Consider the following 17,020-nt stretch of genomic DNA (forward strand, 5'->3'; position numbering starts at 1 on the left):
GCTCTGACTCTGCGGTATGTCTCTGCATCCTCAGGGCGGGCTCATCTTCAGCCAATCCGGCTTCAGTCTTTCCCTCAGACTCCTCCCTTGTGTAGTGCCTGGCTCCTCCCCGTTCCACTACGGCCCCAGTCTTTCCCATTCATTGAAAATCAGATGGTTCCTTTCCCTGTGTTTGTGTTCGTCAGCGATGCATCTTGCCGGAAAGGCCGCTGCAGGGGTTCCTCTTTAGCTGCAGATGCAGTTCTGTCTCTTTGCTGAATTTAGATGCACATGAATGTGGCATCTTCTGGGGGGTCACGGGGTCACTCTTCTTGCAGCTCTGATAGGCCAATGATCTCTTTCCTTTGCTCAATGATTATCCCTGATTTTCTTCTGCTCTTTTTGCATGTTGATTTGGATCTGCTCGTCTCCTTTTGAGGGAATCTTCAACAGTAATTCTGAGGCTGTTCTTTATCAGTCAACGTATGGTATACATTCATGAAGCTTTTTCAAAATGAGGAAATTACAAGTGGAGCGTTTGCACTTTGTCATGCCGGCTTCCGCTTATTGTTAATGTGCCTGACATAAGTAAAGACCTGTGTTGTGCTAGCTAGGAAACAAAAGAGAAAAAGTCAACATAAATGCTGTACACAATGTATTTTATTTCCAAAATCTGGTGTATTTCTGAGTGTAAAGGATCTAGAAAAAAATGTGGGAATTGACTGGATTTTGAAAAGTGGAATGGAGTCAAGTGGGTTTGAAATGGAAGATTAATATTGGCTGAAATGAAAAGAGATGCAGCCAATTATTGGGTTACACTTCATTTTTAGTAAGGCTGCACGATATATCGTTTTAACATCGATATTGCAATGTTTGCATCCGATATCGATGTGTTCACATAGGGATCGTTGATCTGTGATCCATACGGGCCAGCTGCCCAAGGTTCGGAACACATTTGATCCACAGATTAATTGCAAAGTTTAACCATCATAGAGTGAAAGTTTATCATTTGCGTGTGTTTTTAAGTCCTGTTGGTTTAAACATCAAGCGCAAGATGACTGTAACTCGTCCTCTGTTTTCTGTGTGCGCACACAGAGTCGTGCAGACAGCACGTGAACACCGAATTCAGTTCTCTTCCGCGTCTATTTGTGCTTGAATGGACACATGCTATCAAAATTAAGTCAAAATGCCCGTCTCGGTGAGTATCCTCATAAACAGTCGGTTATGTGTTGTAAACAATTGAGAAAGAAAACAGATGCGTATCACCAGCTGTTTGTGTCACCAATGTTAATCAAACAAAAGAGAAAGAGAAAATCACTTTTGTAGCTTCAACAAAGATACATTGCATTAAGTAATTATATTAATTAAATTTAATTTATTCCGGTAAGACTATGCAGTGTTATTTTACATTTGATTATTCAGTTTCTTTACCTGAATACTGTTAGATTTACCTGAAAAACAAAAAGCACTGCTTATTTCATTTGTATCTTTCTTCTATTATATTATCTATGCTTGTAATTTGTTTATTATTTTCTATGCAGATGCACTCCCCTACAAAATCACCACAATCATCCTAGAATGATTAATTCCTTTATAAATAGAGCTATTCAAATAATTTGGTGAAACTGTTTCCATATCGCAATGTCAGTTTTTTTTTTTCCAATATCATGCAGCCCTAATTTTAAGGTTACAGTGTAATCACACACAAGTGCTGAGTAATATTAATTAAACTACATATACAGTGGTAAAGGTTTGGTTTAGGTTTAGCTCCTTGTTACTATTCAAAATTAATTATCCAATTACTGTCATTGAAATATAGTAAGTACATGTAACGTGTAACTGTCACCTTAAAATAAGTGTTACCTATTATTGCATTTTGATCAAAGATATACTTTATGTATTTTTTTGTATTTGGAATAATTGCAACAGTGAATTGTGCACAGTAAGACAAGATACGTTCATTAAAGAGTACACATTTTTATGTTGACTTTACAGCCCTTTTAGGACTTCAGCATCAAGTGTCATGGAAAGGTGACTTGGTGAGGTTACCAGGTAGTCAGAAAGTAGTAAAATTACTCAGTATACAGTATAAATGTAAGAAAGTAGAAAACCTAGAACTCTCTAAGTGATGATGCCAAAGTCCGTTTAAGGCAAGTTCACTCAACGGTCATTTCCGTAACGCCTCGGGCAGCTGTTTCCAGCCATGCAAGTACATCTTCATCTGCTTGAACAGAGAGACACAAAAATCTCCAGAAGTGCTTGTCAAAATTCTGTTCAAGCAATAACATCTGACAATAGAGATATTCTGAGCTCAAAGCACTCAAAACCATTCCCGGGCTCGTCCAGCTAATGCAAATATTCAAAAGTAAACTGGGGATTGGCTTTTTGAACCATAAGGCATTCAGCTGCTTTATTAAGTGTAGTGATGCCTCTATCAAAAAGGATATTGGCTGTTGTACCTGTAGGGCAGGACTACAGCTGCCGTATTGAGCGTTATGAATGCTCTCATTCATATTTGTTCAAGTGGACCATCTCTTCCACTTAAAATGTCTCTGGTGACACATAACAGAACTTGACCTGTGTGCCTTGTGGCATCTGGAAGTAACACCATAGTGTTCAATAGATTGGGAAATGTTTACGCAAATCTTGAAAACAGCCTTATTTTTCTGAATGTAGGCATGTTAACACATGACTCAGTTATGCAAACACAACAGGCTAACCACTGCAATCATAGCAATCTGAGCTGTTTTCATGTGCCATGTTTCTAAAAGCATCCTCACATCACTGAGAGGAAAATGGACGAGTGATATTATCTTTCCTCACCCTGTGGCAGAACTTTCAGTCAAATGGGCCACTGGCAGATTTCAGAATGTTGACGTGAAAAACGATTCTTGCACAGGCTGCAATTGTGTGAGCTGTTTTCTGCAAATGGAACTGCCACAACAGCGTCAAATGAACAGGGTTTTTTTTTAATCCTGAACTCTTTGATTTGATAAGACCTATTTGCATTTGTTCCAGGGCAATGGTCAGGATGAAAGCGACAGCGGTAATAGCGTTTAGCCGTCGCCGCCGCTTTCCCCACCCTCTCTGCTCCCATTGTACTGTAATTACTCCTGCTCTCTCCCTCTGCAATCATTTGCATTTGCCACTAATGCTTTTGTAAGCACGGCTTTGATGTGGGATTTAATTAAAAAGGATACAATTATTAAGTTGATTGATATCAGATGATTTTAAAAAAGACTCTTGAAAAGGTTTGGCAGGTAGGTGGTTGGAAGGGGTTTTTGCTCTTCACAAGTCACCTACGTCGAGTTGTAGACATGTTATGTCAGGTTTCATGTGCGCTTGAGTGACTTTCATGAGATGTATCAAGAACATGTCTGATTCCAATTTCACCCCCAAATCAAGGACCATTAAGATTTTGTGCATTGGGCCTTCATTTTCATGACAGTTACACTGTCTTAACCAGGAATGACACAAGAAGTTTCCAGTGACAGGTAATTTGGTAGGCCTCACTGAAAGTGAAAATGCTGTATGACACTGTCACCGCCATTCACAACTTATTTATTTATTTATTTATAGGATTTTGGATATTTTGTTACTATAATATGAAACAAAAAGATATCTAAATATTTTGTAAAGTATTTATACATAACAGTAGTTTTGTTGTGTTGTACTTTATGCTGATAAAAAAAACAAAAAACTTTATTTTACAGTGCCGTAGTTACATGTTACTTACATGTACTTACTACACCCCGAATTCCGGAAATGTTGGGACATTTTTTTAAATTTAATTTTTTTTTTTTTTTTTTTTTTTTTTTTTTACACTTTTATCCACTAAATAAGCTCATTTCAAATTTGATGCCTGCTACAGGTCTCAAAAAAGTTGAAACGGGGGCAACAAATAGCAAGAAATAGGCTGAAAAAGCAAGAAATTTTGAAAAGATTCAGTTGGGAGAACATTAGCAACTAATTAAGTTAATTGATATCAGGTCTGTAACATGATTAGCTATAAAAGCTTAGAGAGTCAGAGTCTCTCAGATGTAAAGATGTGCTGAGGCTCTCCAATCTGTGAAAGAGTGTGTAAAAAGATTGTGGAATACTTTAAAAACAATGTTCCTCAATGTCAAATTGCAAAAGCTTTGCAAATCTCATCATCTACAGTGCATAACATCATCAAAAAATTCAGTGAAACTGGAGAAATCTCTGTGCGTAAGGGACAAGGCCGAAGACCTTTATTGGATGCCCGTCAGACGACACTGCATCACTCATCAGCATGATTGTGTCAATGACATTACAAAATGGGCCCAGGAATATTTCCAGAAACCACTGTCGGTAAACACAAACCGCCGTGCCATCTGCAGATGCCAACTAAAGCTCTATCGTGCAAAAAGGAAGCCATATGTGAACATGGTCCAGAAGTGCCGTTGTGTCATGTGGGCCAAAAAGTGTTCTATGGTCCGATGAGTCCAAATTTGACATTCTTGTCGGAAGTCATGGACGCCGTGTCCTCCGGGCTAAAGAGGAGGGAGACCTTCCAGCATGTTTTCAGCTTCATCAGCAAAAGCCAGCATCTCTGATGGTATGGGGGTGCATAAGTGCATATGGTATGGGCAGCTTGCATGTTTTGGAAGGCACTATGAATGCTGAAAGGTATATAAAGGGTTTTAGAGCAACATATGCTCCCCTCCAGACGATGTCTATTTCAGGGAAGGCCTTGTGTATTTCAGCAGGACAATGCAAAACCACATACTGCAGCTATTACAACAGCATGGCTTCGCCGTAGAAGAGTCCGGGTGCTGAATTGGCCTGCCTGCAGTCCAGATCTTTCACCTATAACGTGGCGCATCATTAAACAAAAAATACGTAAAAGACGACTACAAACTCTTCAGCAGCTGGAAACCTATTTCAGGCAAGAATGGGACCAAATTTCAACACCAAAACTCCAGAAACTCATAACCTCGATGCCCAGACATCTTCAAACTGTTTTGAACAGAAGAGACGCCACACCATGGTAAACATGCCCCCCTCCCAACTATTTTGAGACCTGTAGCAGGCATCAAATTTGAAATGAGCTCATTTTGTGCATAAAAATTACAGTTTCTCACTTTAAACATTTGTTATATTATCTATGTTCTGTTGTGAATAAAATATTGGCTCATGTGATTTGAAAGTCTTTTAGTTTTCATTTTATTCAAATTTAAATAACGTCCCAACATTTCCGTAATTCGGGTTGTATAGTAATAACAGTAAATTATGCATAATTACAAGTAACTAAGCCTAAACCTACCCCTAACCCTAACTGTAACTCTATAGTAAGTACATGCAGTTAATTAATAGTACTCTCAGCAATTAATAGTACTCAATAGTACTTATTTGAGTAATTACAATGTAACTACGACACTGTAAATTAAAGTGACTGAAAATGGAACTTGGATGCATTACAGTGTAAAATCTGATTATTTGTCAGGAAATTAATGTCACAAATCTCAATGGTCCTTTAATCTTTTATGCAAAGTATAATTTCATGTTTATTTTCTTTTGATGTTGGGGTAAAATGTGACCTGGGCAAGTGGAGATGACTTGCCAGATTCACCCAATGTGATTTTGCAGTGAGGCAGGATTCATTTGTCCATCTGTAGGAGAAGCACATGAGAGTCATTAGGTTTTGAGTTAGTATCGCTATCAGGATTTAGAGGTTGTGGGATGATGTTCCTGCTACTGCTTGCAGTCTTCCTCTGGGGAATCGGATGCCTTTGATCCGAATGATTTCTCATGGGTTATGTGGAGTTCTACTCCTGAGTAACTGCATGCATGTGTGTTTTTGCTCCCAGCTGTCCATGCTGTTCACAGAGGAGTGCGATAAGGTCCGGGATTTGATGCACGTTCACTCATTCAGCTACGACTTCCACCTGCGTGTGGTGCATCAGTACCTCGTAGGGTGTCACATGACCCTTCGGCAGGGGTACCAACTCACTGGCTTTCTGGAGGACTTCATCGCCCATCACCCTGACATACCCAAGTTTGGACGCAACCACGTCTTCCAGGGTGAGTGCATTCAACATCAGAATGTCATATTTTTATAATTCAGTCTGAATTGTCAGCTAAAGCACATATTCGATGGCAGATTCATTTTTGTGTTTTTCCTCTTTTTGCCAGTCATGCATAATATATAATGTGCTTTTTATGTGTACTAGGGAGTTTCTCCATATCAACGGGGATGATCACAGCACATCAGCTGTATAATTACATCACTGATCATGCTGGTACTTACGGGATGAAGCCCTTGCGCATGTCTAAGGCTGCAGTTACAACTGATAACAAAAAGGGGGCGCCGAGCTCAGACCTGCATGAATATGCGCTGGTTGCTCTGTGGAACAGGTACTTTGTGAATTGTTCTTAATTATTTGAGCAGGTGATGATATTATTTATATTTGTATACTCTAATAGCGTCTTTCTCTTTAAGCTCTGGCACATTTAAAGACCTGGAGGGATTACGACACCATGACGACTTTGATGTGTCGCTGCTGGTGTGTCATAATGCCGCCCCTTTTGAGGAGCAGTCTGAAGGAGAGAGACACCTGCTCAGGTGTGTACAGCATTAAAAACATACGAGGAATACAGTGCACTTTGTAAAGTTGGCACTTAATGGGCATGAGTTAAATGCTACAGAAGTGGATAACTCAGTACAGCAGTTAATGCAATTACACTGCAGACAAGGGCAAAATGAAACAACATTTGCGAAATATTTAACTTCTTTATTTTTGTAATTCTGTAAGTATTTTATGTGTGAAACAGAATGATCAGAGCAAAATAATATAGGGACTATATTAATATAATAATAATATGTAGGGCCGATACCAAGCTGTGTACTTGTACTCGTAAAAATACCCCCGATACCAAAGACCGATACCTCACGTGACGTAACTGACAGAATTTCCCGTGCGCAGAGACATCGGAGGCAGCAGAAGAAACAATGTCAGCCTCAGAGGTGTGGAAATACTTCAAAATTATTGATGACAACACGCACATTGCGAACTGCATGCTTTCAATCACAATTCATATTCGATTAGTGAAGGCGGGATAAGCGGAATCGAGCTGAATGACAAGCGCTCTCTCTTTCTTGCGCGTGAACCCAGTTCTCTCAGACAGCGCGCGATTACTTCTCCTTGCGAACTGATGGTCAATGGTCAGAATGCACACATAGTTGTCAAAATGTCCATCATGTGGAGTATCTCACGTAAATACAGTCGGTTATGGCTTAGGTGGACGTAAACATTTGGGTGAAAACAGGATATTTGTCAGTATCCATGGATTTAGTCTTAAAGGGACCGTAGTCTATATTTGTCATTAATGTTAATAAAACAACAAAATATGTTAAATATGTTATAATGGTAAATAAACATACTGTTTATACCATGTATCTGAAAAACAAATTTATTTAATTTTTATCTCTATAGTATTTGTTGTATTGTTTGTCATTTGTTTGTAAATTTCTTTTTATATAATGACAATTATATATATTGGTAATTATGCCCTTTGAAGGTTATTGGACACTGTGAAATTTTTGTTCTTTAAGTTTGTGACAAGCACATAAAAATTATTACTTTTTTCATTATAGTAATAATAAAGAAGCTGTCCTACATTCATTAGTCTCACTGTGTTGTACTTGGAAAACTGCCACATCACCAAAAAACAAAAAAGAGAGAGAGAGAGAAATTAATAAATGTATAGGCATCGGTATCGGCGAGTACTAGAAAAAAGTATTGGTAATGGAGTTTATCCATTTCCATCCATATTTGTTATATAATATTCTAAATAAATAATATAATAGCATTATTAATAACATTACTAAAATAAATAAATAAATAAATAATAATAATAATAATAATAATAATGTTATTGTAGTAAATAATAAAATATTATAAATAACATCATAAATATTATCTATAGATACATAATAATAATAAATTAATATAAACAATAAATATTATAGTAATATTATTTATTATTAATATTAGTAATAATAAATAACATACATGATATTATGAATATTATCTATAACATTACCATAAATAGTAATAATAATAATAGATGGTTATAAATAGTAATATTATAAATATTACCTATAACATTACTATAAATATTAATATTAGTATTATAATTTTATAGTAAATACTAAAATATTATAAAATATAATATTATAAATGTTGTCTACAAATAAATATAAAAATAAGAAATGAATATAAACAATAAATATTATATGTAATATTACAAATATTATACATAGCATTACCATAAATAGTAGTAGTAATAATAGTAGTTCATATTATTGTTATTATTATTAATTGGAATAAATATTAATAATTAGTAGTAGTAATAATAATAATAATAGATGATTATAAATAGTAATATTACCTATAACATTACTATAAATAGTAATAATAATAGTACTACTAATAATAATAATTATGAATAATAATATATACTAATTTATAATAAATAAAATAATAATACTATTATTTAAAAATATTCTAGATAATATTATTTTTTAATAAATCATGTTAATACTCTTCCCCAACTGCAACAGGTATGTTTACTTAAAAAATATTTTTCTATTCTGACTTCATGTTTTCTGTTAAACAAATAATTATTATTATTATTTTTTCCCATTTTTAATGATTTCAGGCTGCGTTTCTACGTGATCATGACCAGTCAAAGAGAGCTGTTCCCGCGTTTGACTGCAGACATGCGGCGATTTAAGAAACTTCCTCAGATACACCGTGACCCTGGTGACCTCAGTGGCCGCATCCATGTGGAGCGGATGGAGGCTGGCAGCGTAGGGACGCGGGAATCTGAACTTGACCTGTGGGAGGAGACCACTGCCCCCGTCAGCCCCGCAGCCAGCCCTGAATCTGACCACATAGAGAACCTCCTGCACGCGGGTCAGGCCGTGCTCGGAGACACCGATGACTCTCAAGGGCTCTTCTTCCTGACTCCTCTCTTCCCCCTGCTCAATTCAGAGGTGATGTCTGCGCGGCGGCAGATTCAGAGCAGTGTGGAGCAGGCCATGGGCCATTGCCGTAGGGATATCCTTTGGAGGAGGCTTTTTCACGGAGAGCACTTGGCTCTGGATAAACTCAAACTCAGCAAGCTGGCCTTTGGTGAACTAGAAGAGCTACTGGACGCTGTGCAAAGCAGATCGGTCGCTGAGATTGACCCACAGCTGGTATGAACACACATCACATCCACTGCCCTTCACCTCTATGAGCGTCTTTCACACCCATTTATCTCCCATTTTATATTACTTTCTCTTCGTTCTCTAGTAGAATAGGTACAAAATAAGGTCTGAATAGGGTCACTTTTTACTTTTTCAATAAATGCTCAATGAAAAGATATCATATTTGAACAGGAGGTCATATAACCCTAGTCCATGTTTGTGTGGATTATATTATATTATATTATATTATATTATATTATATTATATTATATTATATTATATTATATTATATTATATTATATTATATTGTTTTCTCTAGCAATAAATATTAAATACATTTTTGATAGATTTAGGTTGCAGATTTACCCTCAAGTAGCTAGTTTGGGGCCAAATCTTGGTAGCTATTGATAACTTATATTTTCCATTAAAAAAAAAATCATATGATTTATTCTTAAAATAATTTGGTAACAAGGTTGAATTGTTGTCAACACGAGAATATGTGTAAAAAATTGGAATAAAAAGGAATGAAAATAATTAAATAAAATAATTTACTTTTCACCATTCTGTAGAATAGGCCCAAATGATGTCACTTCCTGCATGTCACAATTTTAAGATTTTTTTTTTTTTTCTTGTGGGAAAATATATGCCAACATGGTTGCACTCAAAATGTGTGACACAGCAAAACAATATATTTCTTGTGATTAAAAATGTATTATTAAACATAGTTGTTTACTACAATGAACCGAATATAAATTCAACAATATGATGTTTAAAAGTACTTTGCACGTTAATTTAATGTTCAATCAAAAGAGAAATAGGAGTATAGGACGTCCTGTTTGTGGAAAGGGCCAGCACTCTCTCTTCCTGTACACACTGAAGTCAGTCTTTAGGAAACCTCTGGAAATTAGCATGTTTTCTCCTTCATTCCACAGTTTGAATTTGACACGGTTTGATCCGTGTCTGGCTCTGTGCAGTTCATCTGATAGGTGGCTGACAACAAACATGCTAATGCGCTACTCTGTGGGGAAAACATGCGCCCTACTCATCACCACATCGCAATAAACATCAGCTAATTAGCACAGGAAATCAGCCCTTTAATATTACACTGCGTTCCTTATTTACACCATAAATTATCCCTTCTGTACCAACATGCGCACAGATTCACACTCCGTATCGTTCGCCAACAGGGTGCTCGTTCGAGATTTGATTACACAGCAATAGCTACTGTACTGCAAATGTGCCATTCATGCCAACAGACATCACTGTGTTTGCTACAGCGCAACTGTATTTGGCTTCAGAAATGGAGGACTTATTTGGAGAACCAGAAATGTAAAATATAATTAATTAATTTAGTAATTTTGAATGATACTCTACCATTCAAATTGTATTTTTAATTTTTTTTTTTTTTTTTTTTTTTTATTTTTAAATTTTTAAATGAATAGAAAGTTCAAAAGAACAGCATTAAAGGTGCCCTAGAATCAGAATTTGAATTTACCTCGGCATAGTTGAATAACAAGAGTTCAGTACATGGAAAAGACATACATTGAGTTTCAAACCCCATTGTTTCCTCCTTCTTATGTAAATCTCATTTGTTTAAAAGACTTCCGGAAAACACTCGGATCTCAACATAACACCGACTGTTACGTAACAGTCGGGATCATTAATATGTATGACCCCAATATTTGCATAATGCCAGCCCATTCGACGCATTAGACAAGGAAAGGCAGTATTAACGGCTGGATCTGTGCACAGACAAGGTAATTAAGCAAGAACAACAGCGAAAAATGGCAGATGGAGCAATAATAACTGACATGATCCATGATATCATGATATTTTTAGTGATATTTGTAAATTGTCTTTCTAAATGTTTCATTAGCATGTTGCTAATATACTGTTAAATGTGGTTAAAGTTACCATCGTTTATTACTGTATTCACGGAGACAAATGTCGTTGCTATTTTCATTTTTAAACGCGTGCAGTCTATATAATGCATAAACACAACTTCATTCTTTAAAATCTCTCCAACAGTGTGTAATGTTAGCTTTAGCCACAGAGCATAGCCTCAAACTCACACATAATCAAACGTAACCATCTAAATAAATATTTTACTCACATAATTCGAAGCATGCATACAGCATGCATGACGAACATCTTGTAAAGATCCATTTGAGGGTTATATTAGCTGTGTGAACTTTGTAAATGCACTGTAATATAGTCGAGAGCTCGTGTGGCAGATAGAGCGCATCTCTTAAAGGGGCCGTGCTGAAAAAATCAGTGCATAGTTAATGATGCCCCAAAATAGGCAGCTAAAAAAATTAATAAAAAAAAATCTATGGGGTATTTTGAGCTGAAACTTCACAGACACATTCAGGGGACACCTAGGACTTATATTACATCTTGTAAAAAAACAATCTAGGGCACCTTTAATCTTTTGTAACATTAAAGGTGCCATCGAATTGAAAATTGAATTTACCTCGACATAGTTGAATAACAAGAGTTCAGTACATGGAAATGACATACAGTGAGTCTCAAACTCCATTGTTTCCTCCTTCTTATATAAATCTCATTTGTTTAAAAGACCTCCAAAGAACAGGCGAATCTCAACATAACACCGACTGTTACGTAACAGTCGGGGTTTACGCCCCCAGTATTTGCATATGCCAGCCCATGATCGAGGCATTACACAAGGGCAGCCAGTATTAACGTCAGATGGAACAATAATAACTGACATGATCCATGATAACATGATATTTTTAGTGATATTTGTAAATTGTCTTTTCTCGTTAGCATGTTGCTAATGTACTGTTAAATGTGGTTAAAGTTACCATCGTTTCTTAATGTATTCACGGAGACAAGAGCCGTCGTTATTTTCATTTTTAAACACTTGCAGTCTGTATAATTCATAAACACAACTTCATTCTTTATAAATCTCTCCAACAGTGTAGCATTAGCCGTTAGCCACAGAGCACTATCAAACTCATTCAAAATCAAATGTAAACATCCAAATAAATACCATACTTACGCGATTAGACATGCTGCATGACGAACACTTTGTAAAGATAAATTTTGAGGGTTATATTAGCTGTGTGAACTTTGTTTATGCAATGATAGAGTCGAGAGCTTGGGAGGGGGCGGAGAGCACGAGCAATTAAAGGGGCCGCAGCCTGAATCGGCGCATTTCTAATTATGCCTCAAAATAGGCAATTAAAAAAAATCTATGGGGTATTTTGAGCTGCAACTTCACAGACACGTTCAGGGGACACCTTAGACTTAGATATTACATCTTGTAAAAAAAACGTTCGATGGCACCTTTAATGAATGTCTTTACTGTCACCTTTGATTAATTTAATGCATCTATACTGAATAAAGTATTAATTTCTTTCAACAACAACAAAAAATCTTATTGACCCCAAACTTTTACTACAAACATTAGTGTAAATAAATAAATTATGGCAAAGAATAAATGATACATAAATAAATGATCCATTATTAATAATCATTTATTATATGCATTTATACATTTACTTCTGTATTTATTTATTTATTTATTCCTGTATCTCTTACTGATATTTCCTCCTCTAAAATGATAAGGAAGTGGTCAGTTGAAAATCATTTGGTTTCGGTATCCTTTAGAGCAGGGGAGTCCAAACTCGGTCCTGGAGGGCCGCTGTCCTGCAGGGTTTTGCTCCAACCAGCTCCAAAGCACTTGCCTGGAAGTTTCTATATGCCTATTTAGATCTTGATTAGCTGGTTCAGGTGTGTTTAATTGGGGTTGGAGCTAAACTCTGCAGGACAGTGGCCCTCCAGGACTGAGTTTGGACACCCCTGCTTTAGAGTGTGTTCACCGCACTAGCAGAGCAATCCCACCAGAGTTTGTTTTAATCCAACCAAACCCACCAAGTGTAAACACGCCCTTAGACAAGTTCTGAATAGGAACCGGTTCGCAACTCCCAACCACATGTATGTGTGCTGTGAGCGAAAACGCTTATGACCATATTGACGGTTTTCTGCTTTAACCTGAAGCTTTTAACCTCTACTTTTCACCGCCTCCAGATCCTCCTTTCTGGGTTTTCTATTATTTGATTGGCCTCCTCACCTCACATCTGTTCCTCACACATCCACATATATCTGAACTCTGGAAGAGAGAGATGTGATGTTTCCTCCATGCTTGACACGAGCTGTGATGTGGATGACTCGCTCCCGTTCAAGCGCCGTAGCCTCAGATTCCCCCGTCTCCCCAAACCTGCATATCAATGCCATTTGATTGCTCATCTATTCACACGCCGCTCGCTTCTGTATTCCCTTCACGAAATCAGAACCGCTTAGTCAATGTTACTGAGCGGAGCCGCTCCTGTGCCACGACTGCTAATGCTAATCGGAGCGCTCGGATGATGTATGCCGCTGTCAAACCGATACAAGCTCACAAAGGAAGTAGAGATGTACTCCCACTGTGATATCAGACCAGGAGAAAGTTGCTGCAAATTACATCTTTTTAAAAATGTACTGCTGCAACCAGAATGAAAACTGCCTTCCTGTGGTTTTGCTTACTTGAAGCGTCTGCAGCTATCGCAGCCAGAATCCTGTATGAAGTCTTATGTGAAAAATAATAATGGTTTGGGCGCACAGGCTGGTCTAATTTAAATAGAAGTATTATGGTCCAGTCTTTTAGGACCCCAACGGCTTTTCAAACTGAATATTTTCTTTTTTTCTATTTTTTGTTAACAACTATTTATTCAAGTTTAAAATGTACAAATCAATTTTTTTATGCAACATAAATGAAACGGTAACATGCATATAATACAAAACAGCACAAACTACATATACTATATATATATATATATATATATATATATATATATATATATATTGGGTCATTGACGAATAAGGTTTTTAAAAGGTTTAATAAGGTACGGTTAATAAGGTTTTTGAAGTTTTATTCAGTGTTAACAATGAGATTGTGTTTTTTATAATCAATTAACAATGCTTTTGTCATTTTTTACAAGATGGACAAATTTTGTCACCAAAAAAGTCATTCGGTTTAACCAAAATTTCGGTTTTAACGAATGATACTTTTGGTTATTTTCAAACAGTGCTAACATGCTGATATCTAACTAACTAGCTAGTTAGTTTGCTAGCTAACTAGCAAAAGGACAATCATTTTTTTTTTATATTTAGTACAAGTTTTTAAAATATTACAGCATTTTCCATGTTTTATAGCGGTTGAACTGAATGACCTGATATTTCGGGACATGTGTATGAGCAAGTGAAAACATTAATTTTTCAAATAGTTAAAAGAGAATTAGTTACTTTGCTTCACAACCATGTGGTCCTTTGCAGGTGTCTGAACGATGTCACATCCTGTCACATGATATTGACCGCATGACTTGATCCAAAAATTGTCCCTTTATATTGGTTACTCTGAATGGCATTAATTGAAATTCATTTTTCCGGACATTCTTTCTCATAACAAAATGACGACTTCTACACAGAATTTTAAAACTATTTTGCACTGTTAATATATGATGCTATAAAGTCATGTCAGAATAAAAAATATATACAGTTATTACATTTTAAGATATTTTAATCACAAATGAAATGGCTGTATTGGCCTTTGGACAGCTAAACCGAATGACCTTTTGACACTTCAGAATCTTTAAAATACCTTTTATATGTGCAAAATAAAAATTAAAATAAAAGATATCTAGTTGTACTACCATACATACTTTGGATGTCATATCTTTGTTTTGTTTTTTATTATTAAGGCCTTTGGACAAAAAAAAAAATATATATATATACATATATATATATATATATATATATATATATATAAAATATTTGCTTGGTGGTTTGCTAAATCTATGCAAAAAAAAAAAAAAAAAAAAAAAAGAATAATTTTAATAAAAGTGCAAAAATTTAATTCTATCATCATTTACTCATGCTCATGTCATTTCAAACTGTACAAATTTCTTGTGATTTGTGTTTTTTAGGACTGTTTCCTGAATATGAGTCCCGCCTGGTACCAGAGTCTCATCAAAGTTCTTCTGTCACGTTTCCCACAAAACTGCAGGCACTTTAAAGATGACAGTGGCATTCAGTACCTGGTAAGAGATACACAAACTTACCAGGGGCCAAGACATTTAGGGCCAGATTTAGATTTACTAAACAGGGCAAATTAGCGTGAGACCGCAATCCCATAGAAGCATGATGCAGTGGAAATTTCTGCAGCTGATTTACTGAAAATGCACAAATTAAAGAACACAGACACAGCCAAATCTTTTGCATAATGACCAACGCAATCTACCAAGAGCAGCGCAAATTTAAAAAATAGAGTAGCTTGGCAAACGATATGTTCGGATAATGTTTTCCCCTGGCATTCCAAATAGATAAATGATAAATAATAAATGTCGACTAATGGCTTGAATGAACAACTACTAATGAACTACAAAAATCTTTAGTTGGGAGCAGCCCATCTAATTTCTCACTGCATGTCTTTAGTAAATCCTGACAGTAGTTTTTTAGTGCCAAAAGAGGGTTTGTGCTGACACAAGCTGTTAGTAAATCTGGCCCTTAATATTAATTTCTCTTAATAATTCCTGTGATTAATTTTAGATATATGCTTGTGACGTTTGTGCTACAGACCTGAATGATACCGCAAATCATTTGGTTTGAGAGGTGTACTATTTTGAGAGCTTATGATTTTTGCCATTCGGTCAATAAAACAGGCAAAAAACCCATAGATGTGCTGTTCAAATGTTTGGGGTCTTTAAGATTAAGACTTTCGGAAAGGCTGTATTTTTGAAAAAAAATACAGTAAAAGCAGTAATATTGTAAAATATTATTACAGTTTTAAATAACTTTTCCATTTGAATATATTGTTATAATGTAATTTATTCCTGTGATCAAAGTTGAATTTTCAGCATCATTACTCCAGGCTTCAGTGTCACATGATCCTTCAGAAATCATTCTAATATGCTGATTTGCTGCTCAAGAAACATTTCTGATTATTGTTATTGTGAGTAAACACTCGAAGAACATGTGGAGAATTCAGCTGGCGATAATCATCAGATCCTCAAGTGTGTCAGATGGCACTTCATGCTTCATTCTTTGGAGATGTGGCTTCATGTAGATTTCCTGAACTGATGACAGCTCTCAGATGATCATTTCACCCTCCGTATATACAGAAACAATGTAAATACTGTGTTTCTTAATGCTGTACACCAGTCAACTTTAAATGGATTGTGAAGATCAGCGTTAAATTTAAAAATGAAAAGAAACATTTGGGGGTCACGATGTTGAATGTTTAAACGGTGTGTTGTTTGATCGTAAGCTCTCTGTTTTCCAGGCTGTCCTGAACCAGAAGTTTACAGACTGTTTTGTGCTCGTCTTTCTGGACACACAGGCAGGAAAAACTGTGAGTTTTATATTATTTATTTGTGTTGTTATTTAATTTTATAACTAGTTTATTCATAACCTCTCTTGAGTGAATTCTGACAAAAACAGGTTCAGGTAAATTATAATATAATATATACAACAGTTCTTTCTGGTTCTCAAATCTGATTGGCTGATAGCCGTGCGATATTTTAGTAATAACAGCACTCCTACCTTTTCACTGCTTGTATCACTTGAAGCGACTGTCATGGCGGCCGAGCAAATCCACCATAATTTTTGCGAATATTACACTTCTTGTAGAGTTTTAGACCTGAAATTTGTGACTCACGTTTAATCATAGTGCCTATTTTACAATTTGTTTAGATGTTTTCAGAGATGCGAGCTCCAGGCCATCAGCGGCCGTTCATTGCTCGTGTACCCGCCGAGAACAGCTTC

General features: G+C 36.2%; 1 protein-coding gene across 18 annotated transcripts in view; it reads left to right on the forward strand.

Annotated features, from left to right (window-relative positions):
* LOC125274089 (KICSTOR complex protein SZT2-like) overlaps positions 1-17,020 on the forward strand; it is a 111,675-nt gene that overhangs the window by 93,308 nt on the left and 1,347 nt on the right. For 15 of the 18 annotated variants that reach the window (XM_048200157.1, XM_048200162.1, XM_048200159.1 and 12 more), the window contains 7 exons: positions 1-14; positions 5,811-6,024; positions 6,174-6,357; positions 6,443-6,565; positions 8,665-9,205; positions 15,184-15,297; positions 16,539-16,607. The exon at positions 1-14 is cut by the window's left edge. In XM_048200157.1, coding sequence (XP_048056114.1) covers positions 1-14; positions 5,811-6,024; positions 6,174-6,357; positions 6,443-6,565; positions 8,665-9,205; positions 15,184-15,297; positions 16,539-16,607 — 1,259 coding nt within the window. The remainder of the gene's footprint in view (positions 15-5,810; positions 6,025-6,173; positions 6,358-6,442; positions 6,566-8,664; positions 9,206-15,183; positions 15,298-16,538; positions 16,608-17,020) is intronic. The other 3 variants (XM_048200168.1, XM_048200169.1, XM_048200176.1) reach the window with 1 other exon arrangement.

The sequence above is a fragment of the Megalobrama amblycephala genome, linkage group LG8, assembly GCF_018812025.1.
Source record: "Megalobrama amblycephala isolate DHTTF-2021 linkage group LG8, ASM1881202v1, whole genome shotgun sequence".
In the NCBI taxonomy this organism is placed as follows: domain Eukaryota; kingdom Metazoa; phylum Chordata; class Actinopteri; order Cypriniformes; family Xenocyprididae; genus Megalobrama; species Megalobrama amblycephala.